This window comes from Patagioenas fasciata, chromosome 2 (assembly GCF_037038585.1).
Source record: "Patagioenas fasciata isolate bPatFas1 chromosome 2, bPatFas1.hap1, whole genome shotgun sequence".
NCBI classification, from domain to species: domain Eukaryota; kingdom Metazoa; phylum Chordata; class Aves; order Columbiformes; family Columbidae; genus Patagioenas; species Patagioenas fasciata.
The window spans coordinates 24767065-24787610 of record NC_092521.1 but is presented as its reverse complement, the minus strand read 5'-3'; the positions used below and the strand labels follow the sequence as shown (position 1 = coordinate 24787610).

The following is a 20546-nucleotide window of genomic DNA, read 5'->3' as shown; positions in this document are numbered from 1 at the left end:
GGATCATGTGGATAAAAATTCAGAGTTGCCTTCCTCAGGTTTTCCAAAAGCGTGGGTGGTCTCCACATGCTGAGGTATTAGATGATCAACTTCAAACCACTGGGATGAGGGATTCCTGTGCAGCCACAAGGGCTGGAAAACTACTGTTTTTACAAGAAAGTTGTAAATCTTGCATAGTTATTTGTTTTCAATATCTAGAGCTTTAAGTGAAGCATAAGAAGTTTTACAGACTATGATCAGAGCTGGCAACCAGGACGTTTGAATATAAAAATATGGATTTATTGGAAGCTAAGAAGTATTACTACTTTCTTGATGGGAATCCGCTGTGAGTAAAACCAGGAGGTTTATGTGAAATAATTTTGATAGCTCTTTTGTTCAGCCTGTAGGTGGTTGTAACTCAGCTTCAAACATTGCCAGCTATACAACCCACAGAACTGGCAGGCTCAGCGGTGGGAGAATGTCAGCTGGATTATCTGGGAAACTAAATTTACCCAGGCTTTTTTAAAGCTGCATCAGACCTACCTGCTCCACTGCTGCCAAAGCAGGAGACTTTGATGTTTGGAGATGCCTAGTTACCAAAACTCCTCTTGGTACTTCTATATTTAGTAATTGCCAAAGTGCTCTGAGCTACCTCATCTTTAAAGCTCTTGTGTTTCTGTGACAAAACGAAACCCTTTTATCCCATTTACAGATGGCATTCTTGCACTGATAGCTTAATTTACCTTTGCTTATCTTTATTTTACAAGACAGCTATGACAAAGGCAGGTTTTGAGAAAGGCTGTGCATTCCTAGCTAATGCCCTAACCATTGCATTCTTCTTCTTTCCTCAATAATTACATCTCCTTAATTTGAATATGGTCAGAACCTCTTGCTTTCAGGCATGACACATTTGTTTTTCTTCATTCTTTCTAAGTAAGTTCAACGAGATGATGTTAGATCAGGTTCTATAGAAAGATCTGTTCAGGAATTTAACAGCTGACTGAAAAGTTCGCCCAGAAATTATTTTTCAGGAGTACAGAAAGGGTCAGGAGCAATGCATTCGGGGAAGAGTTTCACAGGCCCAGCCAGAGACAGGAGGAGATAGTCACTAACAGCATGGCTTTTTAATTATTCACTTGGGATGGAGACTAGCTTCATTCAAAACCCTGTCTGACTGCTTCTCTCCAGTCAGGATGAGCTCCTTCATCCCTAGGTGATACAGTTGGTGTCCATCTCTTGCACATTGTTCCCTGACAAGCTCCGTGGACACCCGCCAGTGCAGTGCACTCAGCGATGTGATGGGGGAGCTGATGTGCTCCTGAGCAGCCCCTTTCTGCTCATTGCTGACCTTCAGCAAGGAAAAACAGTTTGTAGAGTTAAATCCTTGTCATTCTCCACTGTGAATCAGAAGACTGTTCTTACTTTCCCCTCAAATCACAGACTGAAAAGCATACTTTTTTATATACCTACATTGAGGGAGGTCATAAAAAAATCCTTGTGCACATTATTTTTAAAATGTAAGCTCGACACGACTGGAAAAAATGGTTTCAAAATGATATGTGGAAGAATAGGGCTTTGAAAGTTGAGTGCTGAGGGCCTTTGAGGGTTTAGGACTCTTGAAGAAACCACATGAAACTTTGAATTGTTGTGATAGGTCACTGCTGTCTCTTGAATTGTACAATATTCCCCCAACACTCAAGTGTACTTTTGTATTAAAATGATGGGGTTTGATTCTTTTTGATGCTGGGAAACTTCTTTCGACAGGGCTCCTTCACTCCAACATGCCTTTAAATTATAAACTACAAGTTTCTTAAAAGATATGGGTCAATCTCTGCCCTCTGCTTTGAAAGAAATGTGTAATTTTTAGAATCAAACCTGCTACCTGAATTTCAACAGAGCTACAAGTCATATCTGCAAGGCATATTTTTGTCTTCAGGGATTTTTTAAAAAATATATTTCTCATCAGTGTTAGCTGAAAGAATACCAATCTGTACAAATGGAAGTGAAAATCTAAGCTTAAATATGGGACTGGGCATAATAGCTACAATAAGAAGTTTTAAATATATCCCAATAGTTCCAAAATCTAGGGCAGGGGTGTCAAACTCATTTTTCACCAGGGCCCACATCAGCCTTGTGGTTGCCTTCGAAGGGCCGAATGTAATTTTAGGACTGTCTAAATGTAACTATTCCTACATGTAAACACATGCAAATACATGTAAATACATGTTGAGAGTGTACAGGTCTCAACAGCAGTATTCATTTGTCGTCTTCTTGGCTGGATACATGGTGGAAATCTACTGGTCCATCCTTCCAAGAGATGAGCTTTGTGTTTTCTGTCCCCATACAGGGCTGCTCTGCCAACACCGGTCACTGGCACTATCTTGCATCTGTCATACCTTCTCTCACATGCTTCAAGAGATCCTCTCTATAGACCGCTTTCTGTTACCAGTTCCCAGTGTAGTAATACTTTGCTTTTGAAAAATGTTCAGCTGCCTGTCTGCCTTCCTACCAACTGTCCATTTTTCGTACCGCTAAAAGCCATGAGAACATCTTAAGTGTGGACTGATCTGGGGCAGAAATTCCCAGCACAGAAATTTCCAGTTAGTCCTCCCCGCTCAAACTGGTTCTTATAAATAGTACTCATAGATCCGAACTGTATCCATCTGAATAACTACTGTTATTTGCTCCAGGTAATCTGATTTTTGTCACTCAGCGTAAGTGATTTAAGCCATCCTTTTTGCAAGTGTACCATCTGGGACAGATATCCTCCCCACTGCAGGCTGTGAAGAGGATATTCCCACCACTCCTGTTAGGCGAGAGGTCCTCCTCCTGCAGCCCTTGATGGAAGTTTGGCACCACAGGAATGCACCTGGGTCGGCTCTGTGATCAGGTTGCATTATGGGGTGGGGGAACCAGCTGGTGCTGGGCTGGTCCCCAGCCGGTGGGAAGACATGTCCCTCTTATGCTCCAGGAGCTAATGATGCCAGGACCTGGGGATCCAGCTGCAGAAAAGTCACTTAGCAAATGGTATAATCTCCCTGCTCTGAACTTTTTTGCAGTACCTCTCTCTCCTCAGTTTTTGGAGGCAGCTGTAGGATGTTTTGACATGGCAGTAAGGTGGCTCTGCCACAGTGAATCATAGTAACCTGAGGATTATTTCTGATACTTTCCCAGCCTGGGATTGTTTTTTCCTGCCAACTGCTCGAGCACACCATGGATGAAGAATAATTTTTTACACTAATTTAAACTGTGATGGCAGTACCATGGAAATGTTTGTCCAATTTGGAAAAATTGCCAGCATACGAGTGTAGGAGATAAAACAAAGTTAGACATTTTGTTCTCTGGAGCAGGAACAGCTCATTTGTGCTCTTGTACAGCCAGGGATTTTAATTTTGTTTATTTTTAACTCTCACTGAAGTCAATCAATGGAAGTTTCATCTCTGGTCATGCTGCCAGTGGGGATATAATGTAAAGCCATAAATCTGTCTTCAAAGCGGGATTTACATCCTTAGGTACTTGATCAAATCACTCCAGTGGATCCTATCTGACATACATTTATCCACAATGGTGAATAAGTTATTTGTTTTTTTCAATGCAGACGCATTCCTTCTGTGGATATGACATCAACTAAGTAGCTTGTTAATCTGCCCACACTTTTGTTTGCTCTCATTTTCTCAAAGCTGTGGGAGATCTGTTTGAGAAATGCAGTTAGGTCTTTTGTTCCTGCTGCATGATTCCTCTGAACAGAGGAGGAATGTTCTTTGATAAGATTGGAAGAGCCATTCTTTGTGTTAGTGTGTTATTCTAGATGTGTGAAAGGTGATTAGTTCGGCAATAGATGGAGACAAGGACCCTTAGACTCATGTCAGTTAAACGACTGAAGTGTGATATGGAACCTGGAGGCAGATGAACCATGCATCAGCTCTTGTTTCTGACAGCTGCTTTGGGACCTGTGAATTCCAACTACTGAGCCAGTTTTGGGGTGGTACATGTCAGAATAGAAGACAACTTAGAGAAAAAATCTGCTTTAAAGGTATTTTCTAGAATGTGACATAAAAATCTTACAAACTTGGTAACGTTCACCACGTGGCTGGTCTCGTGGGGCAGTTTGTATGCATAACACTATTACTGGGCCCCTAGATCAGAGGCATCTTTTTCCATGAACATGCTTTAAAGTAGAGCAAACATCACAAATTAATACCTGCAAGAAGTGAAGCAGGTAAAATGGGAGACAGAAAAGAGGAAGAAGCAGCAGGGGCAAAGAAAAAAAAGGATACAAGCAGAACTATCCAGTGCTTAAAGAAGGTGATTAGTTAGTAACCTCATGTAATAGTCTACACGAGATCTGGGAGTGTGGCTTAAATGCTGGATCTGTTTTTCTGCAGAATTGTGCTTATAAACATTCTCAGAGCAAAGTCTTTAATCAGAGAATCTTCAAAGGGCTCAGGCTTCACGTGGATGCCTGCATTCACATCTTGCTAGTGTGCATGTGCAATGTGTGTCCTTCCTCCTCTTCTGTTAGATTTTAAGTTGCGCAAAAGTATCGTGACAGTCTGTGTCTGCCAGCAAACAGCTATTCAGCTGCTCCAACATTTCATATTCTACCTGCAGTGAAGTCCCATCCCTTGGCAGTTGTTCCAGTCTTAGTGAAGAGATTATTTTTTCTTCCATGTTTTTAACTTTCCTGTCTTATCATCTATAGTCAGCTCTCTCTCCCACTGCTTCCTTGTTTATGCAAGGATTTTGTCCTTAAATCCAGCATTCCCTCTCATCTGAATTGCCTGTTTGCTCTGTTGCTCAGTGCTATTTGCTAATCACGTTTCTTGTTTCATGTTTCACCTGTTACTAGGTGGCTGCCGTCAGAAGCCAGCTGTGTTGTTTGGAACAGGCTATTAGTGCTGTCAATTTGGGGCAAATACCCTCAAGTTTAAAAATAAGACTTCCAAAATGCTTTCACTTATCATTACAGTAATTACATTTACTCACATGTTAAATTGCAAGATCAAAATATACATGTTGATCTATCTTCCCCAGTAGATTTTCATTTTAAAACCAAAAATTGTAGTTATGCTTGCAGCTCAAATACTGGAATTATTCTAGTACGTGACAATTTGTAAGAGATTTGCAGTAGAAATAGAGAAATCTGTTCTCAGTGTTCATAATAAGATTAAAAATAAGACATGAAATGGGGATGTGTAATTAAATCTTCCAAATCTTTTTAGATTCACTAACTGGGAGTGTTGCAATGTAGGAAAAAACAGAGTGTTTATAAATTTGCAGTGTTCCTTTACAGACCCTTTCTTTCTAACAGGGTTGATTCGTTACCATCTGACAGCTGCTGTTTTGTGGGTTTCAAAAAATGAGTTGCAGCGTTCAGCGTAATTCCAAGGATATGTATCAGTGCGGCAAAAGCCAATGACAACTTAAATCCCTGTTTCCAAGGTTATATGGGTTTATAAGCTGATTTTCCAGGTCAGGCTCAAGTCACAGTTATACTGTTCAATGAAAGATGAGGGAGGCCTGAATTCACCTGCATAGGTATTGTTCAAACAGGGGAATGCAGCAGGGAGCCAGAGGCCAAGTCCCAACTGCAGCGAGCCACGCTGTGGTTTTATAACCATATAGTTACCCACACTAGAAGCCTTGCCCTTCTGCAGAACTCCTCCTCCCAGAGGCCGTCCTGCCTTCAGCTCCAGCATGGGCTCCTCTTTGTATCCCATCCCCTCACACGGCACAAGCCTGGCCTTTGCCAAAATGAGTAGGAACTCCTCGTACGTCCCAGTTCCTCCAGCCCCAAACCTCTCTGCCAAAACTTACCAACAACACAAACCATGCAGATGCAGAGAGAACATCAGCCATCGGTTAGGTGGGAGGGAGCAGCAGCAGCGGGTGGTTCAGCAGGTGACGTTGTCCTCTTAGACACTGCGGGAGAGCAAAGCTCAGCTGCGGACCAGGGAGGAGCACCCAGCTGCCATTGTTTTGTTGCAGGTGTGATAACAATAGAGAGGTCTGGCTTCCTGTGGTTATTAATGGCTTCTGGTGATTTCTGGACTATTCTTTCAATCTGATTTCAATCTGCTCTAACGGATCTCATAGAGCAATTGCGCTCTTCCCAAGCCTCCCTCAGGACTCTTTGCGGACGCAAGACTGTGCGCTGTGGTCTGTCCTGAACTTGTGTTTTTGCTCCTCTGTCATATGAACAGTGAAGAAAGTGAGGTCTGCTTTACATGAACCCTGTGACAAACACTTCTTATCTTCCGAAAGAAAAAGGCCAAGTGGGCCTTCATTTATCAAATTTAGAAGATCTGCAAAAGTTTGTGGGAGTTTCTAGTTGACAGGTGTTTTACAGATGTGTTTTACCAACATTAACAGATTTTATATAAACACAAGATTTTTCCCTCAAGCTGTCAGTTCATCACCTTTCATGACACTAGTACTTTGTAGTTTAAACACAGTATTATAATAACTTGGTTATAAATAAAGGTTTTCCTTCAGCATGCACTAGGAAATGCTTGAATACACTGTGCAAGAAAAACTGTATTTCATATGGATATATTGTGCCTTACTTTTTAATAGTGATACTGAAATAATGTGTTAGTATAAAAAGAAAAATATGTACGGAAGGCAAAACTAGAGATTGGTCATCTCAAAATCCCAGATCTTACTGCTGTCAAATGTTACAACAAGACTTCAAAATCTACCTCCAAACTTTACAATTGGCCCATTTCTCTGTTGTGGTGCCCAAAGACTGACATTGGGTCATCCCATGTCCCTAGGTATACAGATTAGAGAAAAACGGTCCAGCTGATGAAATGAAGACAGCAGCCTTTCCAGCAGTATCTGTAACACAATCACATCTGTGATAACCACACTTCTAGAAGATGAACAGGCCTGTTAAACAATCTGGCTGCCCCATGTGAACTATTCCTAGGTTCCTGTCTTGTTAACAATGTAATTGTAAGAGGAGATAAGGGTAGAAAGAGTAATTAAACTTAGCAGTTAAAAAGATAAGTGCTCTGTCACAGTCTCTGCACTCAGGACAACACAATAAACATTTGTTACCAAAGTATACTTCTCCAGTTTTTCAGTACTGATGACACGCAGGCAAGTACTCTCTGAGAAAGCATGTGGTCATCCAGCAAATGATCCTTCTGAAAAAAATAACAGAAAAATTGAAAAAATAAACAATGATCTATCTACACAGAATAATAATGCGCAACTAGAGATGCAGCAGCGGAAGGTTGGCCACGATGTAGGAAAGACTTCCATGGCCTGGAGTGGACTATCCCTCCATGTCTGAGAATGGAGAGAGTAATTACACCATTATTCTGGATGACTTTTATGAGATTGCACATGATGGAAATAGCTTCCTGAATCCAATTTTCTCCCCACACAAGGGCAATCACAGTCTGTCCCTAAATATTGCTGTGTCCAAGTGATATATGCATTTATTCCACTATCTGTCTGGGGTGCTGAAAACATTGTGCTGCTTCATTACAGAAACCCATAAACTCATGTAAAGTTTCTTAAATAGTGTCTTGGAGAGCTGGTCGCTTGGAATAAACACGCAGTTTTGTCAAAGGAAAATAAAACATACCAACTCTAACTTCGCACAAATTATTTTGCGGCATTGAGGCCTACTTCAGTGAATGGGGCTTATAAATTATCCATGAGCTATTCTGCTTCCACTTACTCAATCTGTAACCATTCTAGTGTGGTTTCTAATGGAAATACATGCAAATAAACATGAAAATACTTCTTGTCCACGTTGAGAGATAGGTTTTGGGGATTTATTTGACAGACATCATCTCATGAAACCTTTAAATCGTAATTAACTAGCACTTTTTTAGACAAAGTCTTTGAGCAAAAGTATCTCCGAATAAAGCAAAGTACAACATTTCTCATTCAATATCAAATATGCTTTGGCTCAGATAGGAAATTTTGGCCCTATACCAAGGGATTTTTATCTGGGGACAGGGAAGGAGAAAAAGAAAAACGATAAAGGTTTTTTTTTAAAACATTGCTCTCTAACCTCCTCAGAAACAGTTGCTTTGATTTGACTCATTTGACCACAGCAGTCATTTACATTGTAATCAGCCCTCTCCGAAGCAGATACTTATAAGTGGCAGAGAATAAGCATTGCTTTGATCACATCTGGAAGAACATAGGTAACATAGGTCAGATGGGTGGAAATGCCTGCTGCTCTCCTGAGCATGCAGAAAGCTTCATCCAGACAGAGGTCAGTGCCCTCCTGCTGGCAATGCTTCTCCACAGGCCTGGACTTGCAGCCCTCAGATTGGATCCAAAACTGTCCAGTGATTTCCTTAGTATGAAGAAATTAACTGCGGACTGCACTGCAGGGGAGCAAGGATCCTTAGTGGCATGAAAGAGGGACAGAACAAGAAAGAACATGATAGAGATTTTTAAAATCATGAGTGGCAGAGGAGGTAAAGGGGGAAAATCTGCTGACTGTCTTAGCAAAAGAACTAGGGGACATTTTGCGAAATAGCTAGTGGCAGGTTTCATGGCAAAACAAATTAGGTAACACCTAGATTAGCTGTGTGACTGCTTACCAAGTGCTTTGAGCACTTGCAGGTGCTGAAATTCGACAGGGGTTCAAATGCAGACTAGAAAAATCAGTGGAAGAAAAATTTATATAAGACATGACCAGTAATTCAGCAAGTCCTTGACATTCAAATTTCTGTCAGTTTGGAGAATATTCTGGGCAAGTCATGAATATATATGTTTGCACTGCTCTTTCTTTGTTTCTTTTATTGTGCTGTCTTGCACTTGTTTCTTCATCATCCATCAGTAATTGCTGTGATCTAGATAGACCTTTCACCTTACTCAGTAGAGCTGTTCCTACATGCATGTGCTTAGCTGCAATGTGATGAAAGCTATTCCTACTTCTTTCTCCAGTGTTTATCTTATATGCAACATCTGACTGCTTCTCATCACCAAATTTTTAACTATTCCTGTTTCTTTACTACTAGAAAAAAGCTTCCTCTTCTCCTGAAGGCTGTCAGTCTTTTCATGCAGTCTGTGTAAAGTGCGTCTTCATGTGAAGGGGTTAAAGAGGAAACTCTGAATTCTCAATGGATTTAGTTTTAACACTTTCTATGTATTTCAGTCAATCTCTCTCCCTTGATAATGAGTGTGCGTGATCTGCTGTTCTTCAAGGCCAAATATTACCTACTTTTCTGAAGTTACCTCAGACATGACCAGATCAAATGACCCAAAGCTGCAGTTTGCACCTGCAGTATGAACCAAATCTCACTTCTGAGATGCCTGAAAAGCCTGGGGCTTAGAAACTCTGGTGCACTCATTGGAGAAAAAAACCACATTCCTTCAGAAACTCATGATAAACACTGCTTCTTCCCTCCCTACATACAGAAACTTTAGAAACTTTTGAAGAGTCTGCCTCAACAAAATCAGTATATATAGTAACTTACAGTAAAATTTGTACAGCAAATAAAACATGTGCTACATTAATATGCTTATTTCCTTTTAAGTAAAATACAGAATTAATTCTATAATGTCTGACATTTAGAAATAGTCCAGCGCTCAGTTTCATACATAGTACTAAAGGAAATATTTGCCATCTGGTGCCTTGAGTCTTCAAAATAGGGCTCTACTGAGCAGATCTGCATTTCTGAAAATTTTAAGCAAAAAAAATACAGATAGTGTTTCTTACCAAATATTTCAGACAGTTTCTTTCCAAATATTTTGTATGTAAAAAATTGTATTTTCTGCTAACTCTATTTGGTATACTAATAATCACCCTAAGACATCATGTTACCCCATCTTAATTTTACATTTTCCTCTGTAATCTCAGACTTCTCAGAATAAAAGCACATTGTCAAACTTCACAGGAAAACATTGCAAAGAGATAATTATTCTCAGCCTTTCCTGCATACAGAGTGAAGCAATCAGCCAGTTATAGCTGTTTATGCACATAGAAATCTTCAGTTTTCCCCAGGTGATCTTCATAATATTTGTGTAGCCAAGAACCCAACAGTACATGAGGGCTGGTGGGACTGTCTTGAACTGGACAGGTGGTCACACCATTAGCCTTCCCCCTAGGGCTATTTGCGAGCTCTGCTGGCTGCACTGCAGCTGAGCGTGGCTTAGGTTGCAGCTAATGGCTCCTCAAAGCGTCACAGCTGTGGGAGGAAATTCCACTTCTCCTGGCTGGGTGGATGACAGGAGAGCAGGGAAGTAAACACGAAATTAGCAAATGCAACTGCACACCATTAAACCCTCTCCAAACTGCACAATGGTATCAGATAGGTGGAAGTAGGTGGTTGGTCTCAGGCTGAAATCATGGAGATGAAATGAACCCAGACTAGAGGACTGGTGCAAATAAGCATGTGCTGCTTAAAACATTGTCTTTCAATTCCGTTGTCCCTGAATCTGATACATCAGCCCTGTGCTATATCAATGAGAAATTTAATCCTGAATTAGGAAAGGAAAGGCATGCAGGAACTCTTAATTTCAGCCTGCAGCTGTGTCAGTGTTCGTTCCATCACCAGACCCAGGGCTGCACATTGGACAGAAGCTCCTGGATGAGGAAATTCCTGTGGTTCGGCACTTTTGCCTGTGAAACAGTCCAGCACTAGCTCTGGCATACTCTCACCATCTGGCTAACACTATTCACTTTGTGGTTACTCTCCCTCCCTTTCTAAGTAAACAGAGAATAAGGCCTGAAGCCACTGACACTTCGTATGTGAGCTATGTGAAAGACAAAGCTCCTTTTGCCCTCCCTCCATGGGCCTCCCATAAGGGTTCCTGGTAGTGGCTAGGGTGTCTGAAATGTAAAGGTCACTTCTGCAGATGAATGCAACATAATGCACACAAAGCTGTGGGGAAGAGGTTGGGGCAAATGGTTCCAGGGATAGGCTGGAATTTCTGCAAATATGTATATAGTTTGTAAATATTTCCACAATTCAGTCCCTGTCTCATACAGTCAAATGCAAGTTTCATCCAAAAGAGATTTAACTCTATCTTAAGGTTTCCAACACCTTTTAAGATCTTTCAAATAATATGCCTGGTTTATAAATGGGAAATCTTCCTAAGACAAAATCAAACAATTTGTCAAAACTCAAAAGATCGGTGACAGGACCAGGATTAAATTGCAGTAGTGATGACTCTAATTCCACTCAACTATTCATTGTCACCTGTCCCTGTCAAAAATGACATTGTGTGTTGATGAAATAAGAAGTCCTTTAATGTAAAGGTCTGGAGTTTTTATCGAAAAGCTCTTTGTTGTTGTTTGCTGTGACGCCCTTCACCTTGCTCCACGGACTCTTTAACAGTAAAATCAGAAGTTGATCCACTACAGAAACGTTCCCCCAAGTAATAAAGAGTATGAAGATGATCAATTGCTTAAGAAATGGTAGGGCCCAAGCATGTATTCCTCCCAAATTCTCCAAGTGCTACCCTGTGTTTCCCAGCACAGTTGTTGAAGAGCAGAGATTTCGAAAGGCCAGTACCAGAACACACCAGTCACCACGAGTAGAGATAAGTCCTGTTCATGGTGGCAGGCAGAATTCTCCAGCACTAAGCAGCAGCTCAGTCCACTTAATTTCATATATTAAAAATAAGATTTTTAATTCTTTGACAGTAAGTTTGCGTTTGTGACGATTTTTTATTTAATCTCATTGATAGATAGAAGTTCTTTTTCCCCAAATGTATCCCATTACTTATACAATAAACCTGAATTTATAGACAAGAGATTGATGAACTGATGCATCTGGAAGGGAAAGCATGAGAAAATATCCTGAATGCTCACCACAATCATCAGCACTTGCCATAGAAATTTTTAATCTCTAGCATTTTTTTAGGGCTAAGAATGCAGAAATTATCAATTAATCAAATATTGAAGTTTACTCATACTAGACTACACACATTTTCTCATCTAGAAATGTACTAAATACCAAACAGACTCAAGAGCTTGAGTTCAAATAGGAGTAACTGCAGCAATATGAGAAAACTTGTATGTATGCTGAAGAAAGAAAATTTTCTACTGGAAGTTCACATAAATGTGGAATCAGCTGCAAAAATACTAAGGGATTATTGAAATTATGTAATTCCCCCCCCCCAAAAAAAAAATTGTTTTGGTCCAAGATTAACTCCAAACTGAATATACAAATATTTGCCTGTGTTTCTTCTTAGGCATGTTTCTAAATGATGTCTTTAAAAAGTTCTTCTCCAAACCCAGATTAACTAGGATGTGAAAAATAAGAAATGACATATGCTTATTTAACTGAATATGTTATAGCCATTGGCAAACTTGTATGGTAATTATTTCTTCTAGAGAAGGTCATCCTGTATCATGTGCTTTATAATAGAGAGGTGCTTATGTAACACAATTATCCGAACCACTTTGATGACACCAGCTAAGTAAGGACCAGGATTTCTTATGGGTCAGTTCTGGATTATTTCTGCGCATTACATAACAAGACTGCTTATCACAAAATGCTTAAATGGAACTGGGAGCAAAGCAAGCACCCAGGACTCCCTGTCCCTCTTAGGCACCCAAACCATAGGGCTACAGAGCCACACTTTCTCCTATTTTCTTTCTTTCCCCGGATTCTTGCACACTTGGCTTCACTGTGACAATAGGAGGGTGGAAAATGGTCCTTTCAACCTAACTGAAAACATTGTGTCTGGAGCATTCATATGGTGGGTAGGACTGTGGGTTTGATCCCTTTTGGTTTGGGAGCCCCTAGAGCTCTGATCTCAGAGTGTTTGTGCAAAGTTTTTATCACCAGACAACTCTACAGTGAGAAATGTTACCTCCTCCTCCAGCTGTATATTAAAGGATAATGTTAAAATGCTACATGCTTCTTCAATACAGTTGTAGGACTTGTAAAAGAAGCTAGAATCTTCTGTCCTTTGGATTTAAGGCATCCTATAGGACTGAACCCTGCAAGCTTCTAATGTTCCAGACTTGCTTTGGTCTACCGATCAAAAACTGAAATGTCTTCTCACAAAGATCAGAGAGTTCCAAAAAATGGGGGTCCTTTGTACTTACTTTTTATAGTAACTTGTGAGTGGCAACCTCAAACACTCTGTAAACATTAGTTTTGGAGCACTCAGGGGAACTAGCATACATTTTTCTCAATTCGCAGCAAACAAGGAAGGAAATGCTCAAATGCAGTGTCTAGGAAGCAAAATACATCTGTGTCCTAGTGGATATTCTGCCTTGGGGATACCACAGACCTAAAGTATGCATATATTTTTGCCCTTCCTGAATTAGTTTAGACCACATCCATTCTAATTATATTCTCGGATAAGACTGAATAGTGAGTTTCTGTCTGTTCTTCCAGTTTCTGAATTCATCCTTTGGCTCAGCGATTGTCTTCCATTTTATGTCTCTGGAGAGCACAACATAGTGCCTGAATAATTCTGCTGTTTTATGTCCAAGGCACTTATCTGTTTCCATTAAACCATTTTAGAATTTAAAATTAACATAAGACAAGGGAAAACCCCCCTGATCTATATTTTCATTTCAATTAGTTTGGTATAAATTTAGTGATTAAATTTCTAATGGAATTCTCTCTTCCTTGAGGTTTTTATAAACTGTTGACCATTCCAACAATAAACAGTTAAAAACTAAGATAATCCAGGTTTTATCATGTTTTTCCCTTTCACCAAAACAGACATAATTGAGAAAAGATGGAAAAACTATAAAGAGAAAGTAATGGTCTGAAATTTTTCTTGTAAAAAATAATGAAAAGGTAGTCTTACACAGGCAGAGTTGCAAGATTTGTAATTATAGAGTAGTGAAGACTTATTCAAAGTGTTGTGGAAGCTGAAGGATGATTATTTAGACTTACAGTTGACACAAGATTAAGTAACAGTAACAAAGCCACATTGTCTGAAAGTAAAACAGTTACATTAGTTTAAAGGACTTTTACTACACTAACGATGTGAGATGCTTGGGGTCCCAGCCGGTACCATGTATTCCACAAACTCCAAGTGCTTTCTTCCAGGTGTTGTCCATCACATTGATTCCTCTTAACCTTTGTTTATTATCCTGTCCATATTTTCTTTGTCTAACTCAAACACTACTAGGCAAATGTAGTAACTTTGAATTCTGCTTATTCTACACTCATTATTTTTTATCACTATTCTGTTCATGTCAGGGAAATGCAAGATCAAGATATGTAAATATTTCAACACAAACATGTGTGGAGAGTAAGACTGTAAAGTCATCACTGATAGAACTGTTCAGACAAATAACCTTTTCCAGCAATAAAGTGACCATAAACCTACAGACATTTTCCAAATACCCTCCAGCCTTCCACTGTAGATATTTTCTTGTGAAACTTCTGAACATTTTTAGTGGTCTCCCCAGTTCATATCCCACATACCTCGAATACTCCTATAGAAATCCATATGCCTTAGGATTCAGCCAGTGGCTTCTCTAAAATACTCCTATCTCCCCTCACTTCTTGTTGAACTGTTGATAAGTTAGAAAGTGTCTTCTGAGAGTCTTTGGGGGCCATTGACCCATGTATGAGGTTTGAATCCATATAGCAAGGCAGGGTGTCCACCTCTCAAGAGGAAAAAGCCTCACCAGGAGGCTGTTCAGGAGAACAGACATATTTTGTTTCATACAAGAGTAAAGGGAATGAAGAAGCTCACTCATCTCTGTAAATCCTCCAAGAGACCTACTGCAAATGACAGTGACCTTAATGATGAAGTAATAATATCGATGTAACTACAGTAGTATTAGGACACATTGATCTAAAAGAGGATCAGAGCACAGAGAGAGGTATTGTCCTTTATTAACCAGCTCATAGACCTGGAAGACAGACAGCTTTTCGGATTGAGCCTGCTGTCTTATCACGCCTGATGAAATGGACTCTGAACCTGAAAGGAATGGACCACAGTTTGGGGCTTGGCAGTATTAGAGTGCAGCAAGATGGCTAAATCTTCACAAAGTGAACTTGATTCATTTTCAGAGTCATCTGTAGATCAGATTTAATTATATTGCTTCATAATCAATTAATGAACATGTTTTGGTACCTTTGAGAAACAAGTGCCTTTTTTAGTAACACAAGGATTTTTCTAGAAACCCTGTTATTAAGCTATTGATCCATGCTAGGGAGAGGATCTAAGCTGTAGTGTTTTTCACAGTTTACATGCTTTGGTGGTGTGATTTACTGAAGTTATATTGCAAAATATATTTATTATTTTTATGACAGTATTTATTTGAAGTTCTATATGTTGTCCTAATTTCACCAGGTAAGCAGTCTGCCATAAGCTGTTTGCACCCTTTAATTTATTAAATGCTTTTCAATACAAGGCTTTTTAGATTTTGTAGTGATTGTGTGCATAGCATATTGTATTTACAAACTCAAACATATGGTATTAATAAAGAGTGATGGTGCTGACAATTTCCTTTTCTAAATAATGAAACTTCCTTGATTAAGGGATGAAGATGCCAAGGTAGCCATTCTGTAATCTAACAAACATGTGCACAGATGTACTTGAACACATGGTGATCAATGCATGTCTGTAAACTTACATAAGTATAATGTGAATCACCCTTGGAACTATCCCACATAAGCCTGATCCAAAGTCTATTTAAAACTATAGAAAGATTCCCATTGATATTGTTACATTGTGGATGAGGTCCAAAAGGGATCATTATGGCTGTTTCTTTTCAGAAGGCAGGTTATCAACTTCTTTAAGAACTGTGAAATCCCCTCATGGAAAAACTTCCACTGACTTTATTGAGATCAAGATTTTACCTATGTATGTTTACATAATCAGCTTTTTGTGCCCTTTAATGACCAAGAAGTGATGTTGATAAATTTGGAAATTCCATCATGTATAATGGATCTTCAGCTGCATAAAGTATCTCTGCCAGTGCACTACAACTGATACTCTTACACAATATTGAGATTTTTAGGGCATGTACCTCATTCTTCATTCAGACATCTATTTTATCCTCATTCCCTGCTGGGATTCACAGATCAAGTGCTCCTTTGCCTTTTCACATGCAAGCAAAGCAATGTCAGTGCTGGCACGATTAAAAATCGCATGATAGCTAGCATGCTTGCTTAAAGCAGTAGAAATTTGGGTTCAAATCCCTCCTCTGCCCTCTGTGGTCTGAATCTGCATCTCCCATGTCCTAGGAAGCTTCCAGGTCTCCTATGACTGGGGATGATATATGATTAAAGCTGTCCTAATTTCTATCAGATGTTTAAGTATTGGCTAAAGGGCTTATGGGAATGTAGGTCTTTCTTCTCATGGCTGAGTGCCCCAGAAACACAAAACCAAAGATTTATTTAGATCTAGAGTAATTTGTTCTCCATTTGCTTTCTTTCTCCCCACACCAAAATAATTATTAGCTTTCCAGGGGGACCTCAGAAAGAGAGATTTTGGGGACTTCTCTCACTCCGGCTTAGCAGTTTGTGCAACCCTCCAGGAGGCCTCACTTCAGTGCTCTTGACAGAGGAGAGCTGCAGAATAAGCAGCTATCGCCACAGCCAGATTGAACAAATTCAGGTACCAGCAATGAATAATATTGGGCTGAAATCAAACTGTCATTGGAGTCAATAAGAAGTGTGAAGAAATCATATTTTCCTTCGTAATGAAAGCAGGCACACAAATTGAAATGGAGGAACTTCAAGCTACCACTGTTTCATTTCCTAATTATTCTGCTCTTGCTCATTAATTTACTTGTTTTTAAAGTATTCCTTAGGACAAGAACTTGAGGGTTTTCTTTTTTGTAAATATTTTCAGCTGGTTTATTTTTAAAAAATATAACCTTTTATTCCTTTCCTACAGGTCCTGTTGCCACCATATGATGATCCTGTGAACGGAGCTGCTAAAGACCCACCACCACCTTATGTGTCAGCATAAGTGAGAGAGTGCTGTGTACCTAGGGAGAATAGTTTTACTTTTCCAACATTGGAGCAATAGTTTGATAATCTCACTTCCAGAATATAACCTCTATGGGTTATACATTGTTGTTTTGCTGACATATTGAAACCTAAATTGTATGATTAAAATTCTGTAGATAGTTTTAATAACTTGCTGCAACTACAGTAGTGTTTCAGAAACTAGTGAACTAGTTTCAGAACAATTCTGGGTAGTGCTAAGCTTAAAGTAGTCACCGAATAGATTTTTCCACCATGCCTGACATGCAGTGCTAGAGAACATAGAACTTCATATTCTCAATCAGATTCAGAGTGTAACTTTGTTTTTTAATTTATTTTTTTTATTTGTAAAACTTCCAAAGCATTACAAATGTGTTTCTCAGTCTGCCCACTTTCACCCTCAGAATACAGACCAAGTCCAAAAAAGTGACATTCCACTTCATCCTTTTTCTGCAAGAATTTATTAAGTTATTATGCTATAAAAGATTATGTTTGCAAGAACAGGAATGAGTCTTACACACTATTCTCATCAGCCTTGCTAACAGGGAACAAATTTAATTGGGAAGAATAAGTATGGGAAAAGAGAGTAGGAAAAACACTCTGTGATGTGTAACAAGTCAGAACCTGTGGTCTACGCGAACTTACTTTGTCCCAGTCTGCAACCATTCTAATACTCAAAAAAAAGAGCTCTTACCAACTTCTGGTAATTTTCTTCTCCTGCCTACACACCTTTTTCCTCTCCACTAGCTTCACAAATAATATTTTGAGGTCACAAAATCCCTGCTTATGAAGTCCCATGGTTAGGTGAAAAGTTGTGTCTTCTGCACTCTGTATGCACATGTTTTCCCATTGGAATGTGCCTGTAAATATTGCAATGTTCTGCTAAGTATGAATCAAATTATGTAGATTCTAAGATATATGTTCCCACCCTATGGGAAACCTATGTATGTATCTTCCTCAAGCATTAGCAGGTATGGTTTCATGTTTCTCATATACATCGATGTGGGGATTTTAGATTCCTTTTATGACTGAACTGGTTGTGCTGAGAATATTTCTCATGGGACTCATCCATCCATGAGGTATTTATTTCTTCCCTAGAGAAGTGCCTCCTGCACACGTAACTTTTGTTGCTGATGAAGGTTCTACTTTTAATTGAAAAATAACAGGAAAAGGGAATATAATGTGTGTCTCTACCTCTCATCATTTCCCCCTGTGTTGTCTACTCTGCATTGGTGGTAGTTGAACGGGTTGACACTAGATTGATGCCATTGCACATCACTCCGGGTACAGAGCAGTGAGAGCTGAGGCATGGTTTGGAGGGGCATCAGAAGAAACCAAGGTACCATCTGTCCTGTCACTGGGGTGCCATGGTAGTCCACACCCTTCTTAAGGGGGACAGCCATTCTCACCCTCAGTGCACCGACTCTATTCCGCAGAGCAAAGAAACGCAGAGGTTTTCCTGCTTTATTTCTGGAAATGAGCTTTCCAGGGGAACACAGGACCAACAATTTCTTTTCATGGAGGTTGCCACTGTGACCTGTCCTTGCAGAGGCCAAGGAAGAAAAGGCCAGGGTCTTTCTGCCTGTCCCTTCCACACCCCTGGAAAAAGGCAGGTCCCCCATGTTGGGATTCATCTACTCTGAGATCAAACTAAACAATGCTTTTGACTGAAGTCCATACATTGATCTCTGTCACAATCCTATTGCTTCCTTCAGAATAACTCAATGTATTATTATTTCCTTACAATTATCTTTGGGAATAAATCTGAATTTGGGGTTTGGGCTGGTTGGCTGGGCTTCTGAGCTGAATTTTCTTTCATTCTTGACAGATTTGTGAAGGATTTTAAACAGTCATCTGTTTGAGAAAAACTGGTTGTAAATACATCACAACTGTGTATACAGACTTCTCTACAATAAAAGGATGTTTCCTCAAGACTATGGAAATCATTTTTGCTAGTCTTCCAAGCACGAATCTACACTAATTCCTGTCCAATCAATCTGACATGGCAGGATTTTCTCTATAAATGAACTAAACAACAGATTTCAGTCCACTCACCAACTTTCCCTCTGTACTGTATAAGTAGAGAACAGAATGTTTATCAGACAATTTATTGTACAACAAAAAACAAGAGATAATTCAAGCTTTTAGTTCATTGTCCAGAACTGCAGGCAGTTTTCCAGGTCTGATGAAGTGTGTGATACCAAACACAGCTACACTGAGCTATACAGAAAGCTGGGGCTTTTTTTCTTTTTTCTCTACATTATAGTAATAATGTGCTAATCCACATGAAATTTCTGTAGATGTTAGCTTGTCTTAGTAAAGAATCAAGAACGCTTCACACACACCATATGTGCATAAGTGCAAGTGCATTTTTCCTTCCAGTACTCCCAATACATTTTGGATTTTGTCCAATTTGAGTAAGATGGTAGGGAGAATATGGTATTCAAACCATGACATTCCTGCACATACTGTAGATAGACAGCTGGGGAGGAGGGAGCAGATAATGCAACATAAGTTCAGCTCTGCAGATATGTCAGTGGATCCATGTGGGAGACAAGTTCCCCTAGTCCAAAACCAAAAGTAGATGCTCTGATTTACATGAAGAGACATCAATTCCAGCTGAAGGTTTTTATCCTCAGTTGTTAAACTCATTCTCCATTTCCATGTCTAATCCTAGGGAATTCACACCACAGCTTTTCTATAATTCATTTTTAATAGTTGGTCATCTGTGACAATAGAAACCCATTAAAAACTTGGCTTCTTAAGTTTCTGTGCTTTGGGAACTTCTTGCTCCTAACAGCACTTTTTTCACCATTCCTTGAATTTTTTACTTTGTCCCAGATATGAGGAGCAGGTGCTACTCAACTTGTCTCCTGTTTTCTTACCTCAAAGTTCAATATATCATTTTATTAATAGCACTTTATAGTAACTGAAGAGTGGAAAGAAAAAATTTTCAATGTATGTTGACACAGACCATCATAAATATGGAGCAAAAAAACAGCAAATAGGAGTCTGAACCTTGAAATACCAGAAACAGATGTACATCTTTCGCTGAAATCTTCTAATTTTACGAATATCAGTTACAAGGCATTGCAGGCTTCACAAAGCAAATGCATACTAAGGAACAAATCCCATTTCTCTCATCTGTGCCTCATGCTCTTATTCCTGATGGAATAATGCAGCTTCCCTTCGTTGTACACTCATCCATGCATCATATTGGAGAAAGCAAAGAGGGATTCATAGTGGTGACCCAGCAGTGTGGCACTCATGCTTTTAAGTATATTCAATTTTCTAAAACAATTATTAACAACCACTATTTTAGGTGTTAGCCTGTCTGTACTTTTTTGGGAAAACCTGTGATTGGTATAAACAACACAGGCTTGCTACGTTAACAAAGGCCATATCAGATCGATTTATGGCCCGAGAAAAGCTTGGCAAGGAAGCAGACGGAATGATAACTAGTCTGAAAGAAATTCCAGATTCTGTGCTTTCAAAATAGTGCATTCCTCAACACTGCCCTGTTGGCCAAAGTGTAGCAACTAGGGACACCATAGACAGTTTTAACAGATTTTTGCTATTATTAACAAGACGGCACGCTGATGCTTGGAATATGCAAGATGAACGACTTGGTTACCAGTAAGGGCAGAATGGAGAGAAGAGCAGCAAGAG

The 20546-nt window shown here is 39.6% G+C and overlaps 1 protein-coding gene across 1 annotated transcript in view; it reads left to right on the top strand.

Moving 5' to 3' along the window:
* LAPTM4B (lysosomal protein transmembrane 4 beta) overlaps positions 1-18809 on the top strand; it is a 59799-nt gene extending 40990 nt beyond the window's left edge. Inside the window, exon 7 of the mRNA XM_065832646.2 lies at positions 16786-18809. Within this exon, the coding sequence (XP_065688718.1) occupies positions 16786-16860 (75 nt within the window). The 3' untranslated portion in view covers positions 16861-18809. The remainder of the gene's footprint in view (positions 1-16785) is intronic.
* Positions 18810-20546: the final 1737 nt, after the last annotated feature.